The 13,503-nt window shown below is 44.9% G+C and overlaps 1 protein-coding gene across 7 annotated transcripts in view; it reads left to right on the top strand.

The window, feature by feature from the left end:
• Positions 1 to 13,503, top strand: part of ABCC5 (ATP binding cassette subfamily C member 5) — a 254,811-nt gene that overhangs the window by 185,665 nt on the left and 55,643 nt on the right. For all 7 annotated transcript variants that reach the window (XR_011199339.1, XM_069212924.1, XM_069212926.1 and 4 more), the window contains one exon: positions 7,624 to 7,777. Coding sequence is in view for 6 of the 7 variants with exons in the window: in XM_069212924.1 (XP_069069025.1) it covers positions 7,624 to 7,777 (154 nt within the window). In the remaining variant the exon portion in view is untranslated. The remainder of the gene's footprint in view (positions 1 to 7,623; positions 7,778 to 13,503) is intronic.

Below are 13,503 nucleotides of genomic sequence, written 5' to 3'. Positions count from 1 at the left end.
TGGTGGCTAGAGCAGCACAATTTCACAACGTAAGCCTCCACTCAGAACAGGTCGAGGATGATTTTTTATTCAACACACTCTCCTCCACCCACAGCTCCTACCAAAGCCTGCCTATGCTCCCTGGTATGCTCCGGCACGCAAAAGACATCTTTAAGGAGCCGGTCAAAAGTAGGGCAATCACACCAAGGGTGGAAAAAAAGTATAAGGCGCCTCCTACAGACCCGGTTTTCATCACTACACAGCTGCCACCAGACTCTGTCGTTGTAGGAGCAGCTAGGAAGAGGGCCAACTCTCACACATCTGGAGATGCACCACCCCCAGATAAAGAAAGCCGCAAGTTCGATGCAGCTGGTAAAAGAGTCGCAGCACAAGCTGCAAACCAGTGGCGCATCGCGAACTCCCAGGCACTACTTGCGCGCTATGACAGAGCCCACTGGGACGAGATGCAACATCTCATTGAACATCTGCCCAAGGACTTACAAAATAGGGCAAAACAAGTGGTTGAGGAGGGACAGGCCATTTCCAACAACCAGATCCGCTCCTCCATGGACGCTGCAGATACAGCTGCACGGACAATTAATACATCTGTAACTATCAGAAGGCATGCATGGCTCCGAACGTCTGGATTTAAACCAGAGATTCAACAAGCAGTTCTCAATATGCCTTTTAATGAAAAAGAACTGTTCGGTCCAGAAGTGGACACAGCGATTGAGAAACTCAAAAAAGATACGGACACTGCCAAAGCCATGGGCGCACTCTACTCCCCGCAGAGCAGAGGGAATTACAGCACATTCCGTAAAACGCCCTTTCGAGGGGGGTTTCGGGGTCAGAGCACACAAGCCAGCACCTCACAAGCAACACCGTCCAGTTACCAGGGACAGTATAGAGGAGGTTTTCGGGGACAATATAGAGGAGGGCAATTCCCTAGAAATAGAGGAAGATTTCAAAGCCCCAAAACCCCTACTACTAAACAGTGACTCACATGTCACTCACCCCCTCCACACAACACCAGTGGGGGGAAGAATAGGTCATTATTACAAAGCATGGGAGGAAATCACTACAGACACTTGGGTTCTAGCAATTATCCAGCATGGTTATTGCATAGAATTTCTACAATTCCCTCCAAACATACCACCAAAAGCACAAAATCTAACAACACACCATTCCAATCTCCTGGAGATAGAAGTGCAGGCACTATTGCAAAAGAATGCAATCGAATTAGTGCCAAACACACAAATAAACACAGGAGTTTACTCACTGTACTTTCTGATACCAAAGAAGGACAAAACGCTGAGACCAATCCTAGACCTCAGAGTAGTGAACACTTTCATCAAATCGGACCACTTCCACATGGTCACACTACAAGAAGTATTGCCATTGCTAAAACTACACGACTACATGGCAACTTTAGACCTCAAGGACGCTTATTTCCATATACCAATACACCCATCGCACAGGAAATACCTAAGGTTTGTATTCAAAGGAATACATTACCAATTCAAGGTACTGCCTTTCGGATTAACAACCGCACCAAGAGTCTTTACCAAATGCCTAGCGGTAGTCGCTGCACACATAAGAAGGCAGCAAATACATGTGTTCCCATATTTGGACGACTGGCTAATCAAGGCCCATTCGTTCATAGAGTGCTCAAATCACACAAATCAGATCATACAAACCCTCTTCAAACTCGGGTTCACCGTCAACTTTACAAAATCCAACATTCTGCCGCGCAAGGTACAACAATACCTAGGAGCCATAATAGACACATCAAAGGGAGTAGCCACTCCAAGTCCACAAAGAATTCTCAATTTCAACACCATCATACAACGCATGTATCCAACACAAAAGATACAAGCAAAGATGGTATTACAACTCCTAGGCATGATGTCTTCATGCATAGCCATTGTCCCAAACGCAAGACTGCACATGAGGCCCTTACAACAATGCCTAGCATCACAGTGGTCTCAAGCACAGGGTCACCTTCTAGATCTGGTGTTAATAGACCGCCAAACTTACCTCTCGCTTCTGTGGTGGAACAACATAAATTTAAACAAGGGGCGGCCTTTCCAAGACCCAGTGCCACAATACGTAATAACAACAGATGCTTCCATGACAGGGTGGGGAGCACACCTCGATCAACACAGCATACAAGGACAATGGAACGTACATCAATCAAAACTGCATATCAATCACCTAGAACTTCTAGCAGTTTTTCAAGCACTAAGAGCTTTCCAACCAATAATAGTTCACAAATACATTCTCGTCAAAACAGACAACATGACAACAATGTATTATCTAAACAAACAGGGGGGGACGCACTCCACGCAGTTAAGCCTGCTAGCACAAAAGATTTGGCGTTGGGCAATTCACAACCAAATTCGCCTAATAGCACAATTTATACCAGGGATCCAAAATCAACTCGCAGACAATCTCTCTCGAGATCACCAACAGGTCCACGAATGGGAGATTCACCCCCAAATTCTGAACACTTATTTCAAACTCTGGGGAACACCTCAGATAGACTTGTTTGCGACAAGGGAGAACGCAAAATGCCAAAACTTCGCATCCAGATACCCACACGAACAATCCCAAGGCAATGCCCTATGGATGAACTGGTCAGGGATATTTGCTTACGCTTTTCCTCCTCTCCCTCTCCTTCCTTACCTGGTAAACAAACTCAGTCAAAGCAAACTCAAACTCATATTGATAGCACCAACTTGGGCAAGGCAACCCTGGTACACAACGCTGCTAGACCTATCAGTGGTACCCTGCATCAAATTGCCCAACAGGCCAGATCTGTTGACACAGCACAACCAAAAGATCAGACACCCAAATCCAGCATCGCTGAATCTAGCAATCTGGCTCCTGAAATCCTAGAATTCGGGCACTTACAACTTACCCAAGAATGTATGGAAGTCATAAAACAAGCTAGAAGGCCATCCACCAGGCACTGCTATGCAAGTAAATGGAAGAGGTTTGTTTGCTACTGCCATATTAATCAAATACAACCATTACACACAACTCCAGAACATGTAGTGGGTTACTTGCTTCACTTACAAAAATCTAACCTGGCTTTCTCTTCCATTAAAATACACCTTGCAGCAATATCTGCATACCTGCAGACTTCCTATTCAACTTCCCTATATAAGATACCAGTCATTAAAGCATTCATGGAGGGCCTTAGGAGAATTATACCACCAAGAACACCACCTGTTCCTTCATGGAACCTAAATGTTGTCCTAACCAGACTTATGGGTCCACCTTTTGAACCCATGCACTCCTGCGACATACAGTTCCTAACCTGGAAGGTGGCATTTCTCATCGCCATTACTTCCCTAAGAAGAGTAAGCGAGATTCAGGCGTTTACAATACAGGAACCTTTTATACAACTACACAAGAATAAGGTCGTCCTAAGGACCAATCCTAAATTTTTGCCAAAGGTTATTTCACCGTTCCATCTAAATCAAACAGTGGAACTTCCAGTGTTCTTTCCACAACCAGATACCGTAGCTGAAAGGGCACTACATACATTAGACGTCAAAAGAGCATTGATGTATTACATTGACAGAACAAAAAACATCAGAAAGACTAAACAACTATTTATTGCATTTCAAAAACCTCATGCAGGAAACCCAATATCAAAACAAGGTATAGCCAGATGGATAGTTAAATGCATCCAAATCTGCTACCTTAAAGCTAAACGACAGCTGCCCATTACACCAAGGGCACACTCAACCAGAAAGAAAGGTGCTACCATGGCCTTTCTAGGAAACATCCCAATGCAAGAAATATGTAAGGCAGCCACATGGTCTACGCCTCACACATTCACCAAGCACTACTGTGTAGACGTGTTATCCGCACAACAAGCCACAGTAGGTCAAGCCGTATTAAGAACATTATTTCACACTACTTCCACTCCTACAGGCTGATCCACCGCTTTTGGGGAAATAACTGCTTACTAGTCTATGCAGAACATGCGTATCTACAGCGACAGATGCCATCGAGCTGAAAATGTCACTTACCCAGTGTACATCTGTTCGTGGCATCAGTCGCAGTAGATTCGCATGTGCCCACCCGCCTCCCCGGGAGCCTGTAGCAGTTTGGAAGTTACCTTCAATTATTTATATATGTATCATCTCAACCTTAAATAGGTGCATACTTAGTCACTCCATTGCATGGGCACTGTTACTACAATTCAACTCCTACCTCACCCTCTGCGGGGAAAAACAATCGAGGATGGAGTCGACGCCCATGCGCAATGGAGACAAAAGGAGGAGTCACTCGGTCCCGTGACTCGAAAGACTTCTTCGAAGAAAAACAACTTGTAACACTCCGGCCCAACACCAGATGGCGAGCTATTGCAGAACATGCGAATCTACTGCGACTGATGCCACGAACAGATGTACACTGGGTAAGTGACATTTTCATTTTATGACAATATGCCAAAAGTATCTCAGTGAGTACCCTCAGTATGAGGATAGCAAATATACACAAGATATATGTACACAATACCAAAATATGCAGTAATAGTATTAGAAAACAGTGCAAACAATGTATAGTTACAATAGGATGCAATGGAGACACATAGGGATAGGGGCAACACAAACCATATACTCCAAAAGTGGAATGCGAACCACGAATGGACCCCAAACCTATGTGACCTTGTAGAGGGTCGCTGGGACTATTAGAAAATAGTAAGGGTTAGAAAAATAGCCCACCCCAAGACCCTGAAAAGTGAGTGCAAAGTGCACTAAAGTTCCCCAAAGGACATAGAAGTCGTGATAGGGGAATTCTGCAGGAAAGACACAAATCAGCAATGCAACAACGATGGATTTCCAGTCGAGGGTACCTGTGGAACAAGGGGACCAAGTCCAAAAGTCACAAGCAAGTCGTAGATGGGCAGATGCCCAGGAAATGCCAGCTGTGGGTGCAAAGAAGCTGCTACTGGACAGTAGAAGATGAAGATTCTGCAGGAACGACAAGGGCTAGGAACTTCCCCTTTGGAGGACGGATCCCCCACGCCGTGGAGAGTCGTGCCGAAGTGTTTTCCTGAAGAAAGACCGCCAACAAGCCTTGCTAGCTGCAAATCGTGCGGTTATGGTTTTTGGGTGCTGCTGTGGCCCAGGAGGGACCAGGATGTCGCCAATTGCGTCTGGGGACAGAGGGGGCGTTGAGCAAGACAAGGAGCCCTCTCAGCAGCAGGCAGCACCCGCAGAAGTGCCAGAAACAGGCACTTCGAGGATGCGTGAAACTGTGCTCACCCGAAGTCGCACAAAGGAGTCCCACGTCGCCGGAGAACAACTTAGAAAGTCGTGCAATGCAGGATAGAGTGCCGTGGACCCAGGCTGGACTGTGCACAAAGGATTTCCGCCGGAAGTGCACGGAGGCCGGAGTAGCTGCAAAAGTCGCGGTTCCCAGCAATGCAGTCTGGTGTAGGGTGGCAAGGACTTACCTCCACCAAACTTGGACTGAAGAGTCACTGGACTGTGGGAGTCACTTGGACAGAGTTGCTGGATTCAAGGGACCTCGCTCGTCGTGCTGAGAGGAGACCCAGGGGACCGGTGATGCAGTTCTTTGGTGCCTGCGGTTGCAGGGGGACGATTCCGTCGACCCACGGGAGATTTCTTCGGAGCTTCTAGTGCAGAGAGGAGGCAGACTACCCCCACAGCATGCACAACCAGGAAAGCAGTCAAGAAGGCGGCAGGATCAGCGTTACAGAGTTGCAGTAGTCGTCTTTGCTACTTTGTTGCAGTTTTGCAGGCTTACAGCGCGGTCAGCAGTCGATTCCTTGGCAGAAGGCGAAGAGAGAGATGCAGAGGAACTCGGATGAGCTCTTGCATTCGTTATCTAAGGAATCCCAAGAGGCAGAGACCCTAAATAGCCAGAAAAGAGGGTTTGGCTACCTAGGAGAGAGGATAGGCTAGCAACACCTGAAGGAGCCTATCAGAAGGAGTCTCTGACGTCACCTGATGGCACTGGCCACTCAGAGCAGTCCAGTGTGCCAGCAGCACCTCTGTTTCCAAGATGGCAGAGGTCTGGAGCATACTGGAGGAGCTCTGGGCACCTCCCAGGGGAGGTACAGGTCAGGGGAGTGGTCACTCCCCTTTCCTTTGTCCAGTTTCGCGCCAGAGCAGGGCTAAGGGGTCCCTGAACCGGTGTAGACTGGCTTATGCAGAAATGGGCACCATGTGTGCCCATGAAAGCATTTCCAGAGGCTGGGGGAGGCTACTCCTCCCCTGCCTTCACACCATTTTCCAAAGGGAGAGGGTGTAACACCCTCTCAGAGGAAGTCCTTTGTTCTGCCATCCTGGGCCAGGCCTGGCTGGACCCCAGGAGGGCAGAAGCCTGTCTGAGGGGTTGGCAGCAGCTGCAGTGAAACCCCGGGAAAGGCAGTTTGGCAGTACCAGGGTCTGTGCTACAGACCACTGGGATCATGGGATTGTGCCAACTATGCCAGGATGGCATAGAGGGGGCAATTCCATGATCATAGACGTGTTACATGGCCATATTCGGAGTTACCATTGTGAAGCTACATATAGGTAGTGACCTATATGTAGTGCACGCGTGTAATGGTGTCCCCGCACTCACAAAGTCCGGGGAATTGGCCCTGAACAATGTGGGGGCACCTTGGCTAGTGCCAGGGTGCCCTCACACTAAGTAACTTTGCACCTAACCTTTACCAGGTAAAGGTTAGACATATAGGTGACGTATAAGTTACTTAAGTGCAGTGTAAAATGGCTGTGAAATAACGTGGACGTTATTTCACTCAGGCTGCAGTGGCAGGCCTGTGTAAGAATTGTCAGAGCTCCCTATGGGTGGCAAAAGAAATGCTGCAGCCCATAGGGATCTCCTGGAACCCCAATACCCTGGGTAGCTCAGTACCATATACTAGGGAATTATAAGGGTGTTCCAGTAAGCCAATGTAAATTGGTAAAATTGGTCACTAGCCTGTTGGTGACAATTTGAAAGAAATGAGAGAGCATAACCACTGAGGTTCTGATTAGCAGAGCCTCAGTGAGACAGTTAGTCATAACACAGGTAACATATTCAGGCACACTTATGAGCACTGGGGCCCTGGCTGGCAGGGTCCCAGTGACACATACAACTAAAACAACATATATACAGTGAAAAATGGGGGTAACATGCCAGGCAAGATGGTACTTTCCTACAGTTCTTTTCACTGTGAATTGTGATACATGATGGTTCAACGGGGTCATGAGCTAATGGCCCCCAGCAACTCTTCTGGAAGTCTCCGACTTTAATTCAAGTGTGGTTGAACATGAAGTTTGGAAACTGCACGTCATCTAGGTGAGATCCTTAATGAGGTTGTGTAGGTGACATTAATTCTGTTGTGATCACTGTTGCCTTCCTGTCTGGAATCTTCCTTAGTTTTCTAGACCTCAGTCCTGCTGTCTTGAATACTCCCTTGAAAAACAAGAGAGTGAAACATGTCCATCCGGTTCCATTGTGCTATACTTTTCATTCGCACTTAATTGGTCCATCAGCTTTCTCACACTTTCGTTTTGTTTTTGTTTTAGCCTGTGCTCCCTCTTTCTCTGTCATGACTACATGCATCCAGGAAATCTCAACCTGCTAACAGTTTTCTCTTCCTGTGTTTTACAGTGGATATGCGCCTTCCGTTCCAGGCAGAAATGTTTATCCAGAACGTCATCCTGGTGTTCTTCTGCTTGGGTGTCATCTCCTCAGTCTTCCCCTGGTTTCTTGTGGCAGTTGGACCACTCGCTGTTCTCTTCACAATCCTGCATGTCGTCTCTAGGTGAGATCCTTTATGAGGTTGTGTTGGTGACATTAATTCTGTTGAGATCACTGGTGCCTTCCTGTCTGGAATCTTCCTTAGATTAGGCCTTAGACCTCAGTCCTGCTGTCTTGAATACTCCCTTGAAACAACAGGAGAGGAACAAGGGCTAGTAGTTAACAAAGAACTGTTTTCATTTTTAGTCCATAAACACCATTTTGTTTGCAAACCTTCAATGGTGTCTTGAAATCTGCAAAAGTACTGACCCCCGCAACCACTCTGGATTGGTTCTCCTCACACTAATAGCAAGTCCTGGGTTCTTATGTTGAATGTAACATAAGTAATTTAAGACTCTTTATGTTCCAGAGTGATTTGTGTTGCAGTTGTATATAGGGCCAGCAGATGTTCATAATGACCGAATGGATCAGAGAAAACTACGTTAGGAGGACAAACCAAGGGTCAGGGAAGCCAATGGGAGACTAAGTTGAAATTGACCGTAGACACCCATGATGACCAGTTCAGTGGAGATGTTTGCATGGAATATCTGGGGACTACATGATTACACCTAAAGGCATGGGATCCTGTTGTTCCTAGTGTGTCGAAGGTCACAGACTGCAGGCTACAAGAAACTCATACATTACTCAAGCACACACAGTTGGCTACAAAATGGAGGAAACAGATGTATTAATGTTACTTGTCTTACTCGTTCTGCTTTGGGGTTGGTGCTGATTTGGTTGGATAGCAAAACCCCATTTAGAAAGATCTAGAGGGGAGATGTGTTGGGTTGTGAGTCGGGAGGCAGATGACGGATGTTTCCTTAAGCTGCATTCCCGGCACATAGCAGACTTCTTTCCTCCCAAAATACTAGACCTGGCAACCCCCAGATATGATAAATGCAGTTGTGAGATTACAATTATGAAATTTCTATTGAAAAAGATAATTTTTCCCTACATTTGGGCCTGAACAGACTTACTAAACAACTCGTAAAGGTCATTAGCAAACTGGTTTAGCAGTTGCCTGGAGAACGTCGCACCCCAACCACCCTGTCTACTTTCTACTCCCCCACCCCCAAATTCCTGAAAACAGTTATATAATAGGCTAGACTATGTCTTCCGTAGCCAAGAAGTATACAAAGGTGGTTTGGTTATGTATTACATGGGGACAACACACTCGGCTCACTCAACATTGGTGTTGACCTCTAGTGGCACTAAATGTTAACCTTGCATACCCACATGGAGACTCAAGTTGAGACCTGACAAGATGAAGTGTTTAGAACCTCCCTCTTCGACATATTTAGCAATTAATTTGAACAGGAGAGGGTAAGGCCTCAACAAGGACCAACCAATGGGAGGTGATGAAAGCTGTAGTACAGGGAGTTTCCTTTGGTAAAATCTGTAGATTGAGTTGACAACTGTAGAAGGATGCCACTGAGACAGTGTCCATAATTGCTGGTTTGGAGTGTGATATTAAAGGAGTCCCAGGAAACGCCACATTAGCTGAGGAACAAAAATATGAACTGCAGGAATTATATACCAGATTTTACAGATATCCATCCACATCTGTGTTATGCGCTCCACAGAAATATAGACAAGCCAGGGAAAATGCTAGCCTTGTGAAGGGAGACTAAGGGGGAAAGCATACTCCAGACATCTGACTCTAATGGTGAAACACAGATTATTTGAAGGGCTTTAAATAAAGCATTGAGCGACTACAGTCAATGCTTATACTCTGACTGGAACTTGAAACCCGGTTTTTAACTCTCCACAGCCTGAAAGAACATGCTCCGGATCATCCTAGGTTATAAAGTGCTGTCTCCACTAGAAGCTCAACCTAAACTAAATTTACTTTATGTCCTCCACTTCACTTGTCTAGCCCTACACAGTTCAGGAGAAGAGTGTTGTTATCTGAGGTGGGGGAGAATTAAAGTTGTCTGATGGATGCCGGAGAACCTTTATTCTGCATATGCTGTACAAATTGCTAAAACTCTGGCTTTCAGATGTGTGAAAATGGTGTTGAACTTCAGACGGATCCTGCAGGTGGGCATTTGTGCAATATCACATATCTGACTGGTAACGGTTGCCCAGAATGGCAATGCATGTGCACACAACAATAAGTTCAATGCTAGAACTTAGTTGTACAGTTCTTACTGGTGCATACTTGTACAGCCTAATCCATCAAAAACCTAGGCTGTTCGGACCTTGAAAATGTCAGGGTACTTCCTTTTGACCTCAAATTGGCCCATTTTAATCACATATTGGAAGCTGATTAGCTCCTGGGTGCTGTTAGAGATATTTAGAACGTCGTTTTTTTTGTTTTGTTTTTTAAATGAAGAGTAGACTTTGTAGTACCAGATGCCTTATTTCATGCAGTCTAGGAATCATTTGAGATAAACATTTCATTTCCCTGTTAGGCCTGACATACCTATGCATTCTTATGCCCTCCAAGGCAGGAATCAGAAATACAATGGTGTCAGACTACAGTTGATCGAAGTGACACAACTTCAGGTTACCAGTCACGTTACCACTGCCCTCTGCTAGTGTCTCTTTTTCTGGGATCGCGCACTATGGAACTCTGCCTGCCTTTCAGGATACTCTCCTTACAGGGGGAATGCTGCTGCTATTTCTCTAGCATGGACTCCTCACTGGTACGCAACATATGTTGTATATTGGAATATGCATTCAGAGTTAGTCTATGTGGATTTGTAGCAGATCTTTCCTCTAGTGACTTTCCTAGTGGCGGTATTTGGTTGCTCCTTTGTTCAGCAGTTCCTAGCAAGATGGTGTGGTCTTTCTCTTCAGAGTTCCCCTGGTGTAAGTGTAGAACTATGCTGTTCTTCAGCCAATAATTACTTTGACGCTGCCAATTGAAAATCCCTTTTCTCCAAAGGCGTCCGTCACCAGCTTAATGGTGAATCTCTTGATGTCACACGCTTCAGCAACAAGTATCTTTACATCGTGTAGGAGTTGTTCTTTTTCCACATCACACTTGCTGGTGACTATCACCTCAACATAGAATGACTGTGAGCACTCACTTAGCATTGGATACTTCTACATTGGGATAACTCCAAGGTGGAGGAAGCAACTAACTGAGGGCCACCAGCCATAAACTCTGAGGTAAGTTGCCCATGAGGTAGAGAATGCTCCAGTCCTTTAAAATCCATATTGACATCTGACAGGTTGGACACACTTGTAGAGTCATACAGGGATAGCACATATATGAATGAATTAACAAAACTTATGACTCACTAACTGCTACCCCAACAAGGGTTTGTCAAGGCATTAAAGGAGAACAGGGCAGGGATCATGTATGTTCAAACAGTCCAGTCCTGAGTTTTTTTCTTTAATACTGAGAAGTGGGGGTAGGTCTGAGAGACAATAATAAAAACAGGTTCCACATCTTTGCAGTTGTATAAGAAAAATATCAACCACTATTACAGCTTCTCCGCATGTTAGGAAACTACAAAATGTTAGCAGAAGAGAAACGAAGAGCATGTACAGGCCTACATATACAAACCTTTCTTAAATATAAATGGCGCATTCACATTTATTTGCTCTGTCATCCGAACTCAAGGCATTAAAGGTGCATCTTTGCTGCACCGGAAGCCAGTGTAAGGTAGGAAGGAGATGCCAGACCACCATCCTCCAAGAAAGGTTAAAAATCACTCCAGCAACAGCAAACTGGACAACTTTGAGGCCGTTTTGAAAAAAGGACAGGAAGGCAAAGATGCAAGAAATTTGCATGGTCCAAATGAGAGGTGTTTGAAGCATGGGCTACATTTGTTTTGAATGGACATGGGAAAGTAAGGGAGAACTTTATGAACAAACCGCAGCAAGCCAAAACGTTTAGAAGATACTGCTGTAACCTGCAGATTGAAGGATAAGTTGGAATCCGATAAGACACCTGGGTTCCTGGTACAAAAGGTTAGGTGTGAGTAGGACCTGATTCTCCACCATTTGGAGCAGCAACTGAAACTATAAGAGCCAAAAAACAAAGATCTGTCTATTAAAATTCTTATTTAAAATACTTTTCATCCACTCTGCTACAGCCACCATATAAGCGGAAAACCGTCCGTGGTTCTCCAAGTTTGCCAGAAATGTGGGCGATAATGTGATTGTCAGTATAGGACATTCTGCAGAAACCATATGATCTAATTAAAGATGCTAGATGGGTGATGCATATATTATACAGAGTGGGACTGATGGATGATCCTGGAGGAACACTGCAAGGAAAATTGAAATTGTTTGAATGAAACTGGGGTAAGAATACATAGTTAAGCATCTCAGTCAACAATGCCAGACCAGAATCATCAGTATTGATGAGATGTTGAATAAGTACTGAATGAGATACTATGTTGGAGCCAGAGAGAGAGAGAGAATGTAGTACCAAATCAACTGATCCACCCTGGTCAATGATTGGTCCTAGCTGTAGTTGATGATTTTGGAACTCAGTGTCAGTACTGTGAACTGCTCTAAACATTGATTTGAAATAGAATAGTGTCAGCACCTGGAGTCCTGGGATTTAGAGAAAGAATACAATAAATGCTAGACCAGATCTTATGAATTTTGTCATGGAGGAACTGTGCTAAATTGTTGCACAGTTCCGGAGAGTGATTAATGGTGTTAGAGCACACATAAATAAGACTGTTTAAAATTGAAAAACTCTACTAAGGAGGTTTTTAGCACTCTCGGTCCAGGAGGTACAGAATGCAGGCCGAGACATGCATTAAAGCTGTCAAAATTTTATGATGGACATGCAAAAAATGTATTTAGCTACTGTACAGTAACCTTTCCTACATTGCTGTTCAAGAGCGTCACGGTGACTTTTGTTTACTTGGAAATCCTCAGAAAACCAGGGAACAGATGTCTTTCTCCTGTGAGATTTCGTATGTTGGACAGGAACGATTTTATTTAGCGATCTAGTTATCGCGTTATTAAAAGCTGAAACCTCTTCTATCAACTGAGAAGGATTGTAGGAAGTGGTGCTAAAGGTAACTTCTGCTTAGTCACTTTATACCATTGTCTGGTGGGTACCGGTTGAGTTATGCGAGGGCCATAATTCATTCTGATGCAAAAGGGTAGTATGAAGTGGCCCTACTGGACAAAGAGGTACAGGAGTATTCAGAATAAGGGGGTTTAAAGATGTGAAAATGGAATTGAGACTATGTCCTGCGGAATGGGTGGGCTGCACAACTGTTATATTCCTAGGATTTCAAGTGCGTAACTCAGTTCCACAGTATCTTTGAGCTTCCACTTTTCCAGATGAAAATTATGGTCCTCTGTCTTTGTGAAATTGGAGGATTTAACTGCAAGGGGAGCGACCATTTCAACCAACTTCACCCACAGACTTAACTCTGGCTCCAGGAAGAAGTGAATAATGGTGATAGCGAGGAATTCCGGGACAGGTTTGGGTCCACAGCGTACTTTTGAAAACAGAGCATGCTGAGAACTAAGTGAATGCTTTCACTGTCCTGAGCCAAAGAGCTTACCAGTTTAGTAAAGGATGATTTCTTTTCAAGCAGCTTCAGGAGAGCACCTTCAGGGAGCTTCAGTTTAAAAGCAGAGTGTTTAGAAAGTCTAGGAATCTGATCATGGAAGGCCTTTGTACAACATACAAAGTTAGAAAGCCTTTTGGCAGAGAGCTAAAATCAAACCCACATTCTGGCTAGATCAGATGCTGTTTGCATTAATTCCTCTAGTGCAACCTAATCAACTGATTAAAGGAAGGTGTAATCTAGAAGGTGAGCCAGG

Source organism: Pleurodeles waltl, chromosome 11 (assembly GCF_031143425.1).
Source record: "Pleurodeles waltl isolate 20211129_DDA chromosome 11, aPleWal1.hap1.20221129, whole genome shotgun sequence".
NCBI classification, from domain to species: domain Eukaryota; kingdom Metazoa; phylum Chordata; class Amphibia; order Caudata; family Salamandridae; genus Pleurodeles; species Pleurodeles waltl.
The sequence above is the reverse complement of the archived record's forward strand: the minus strand, read 5'-3'. Positions and strand labels throughout refer to the sequence as shown.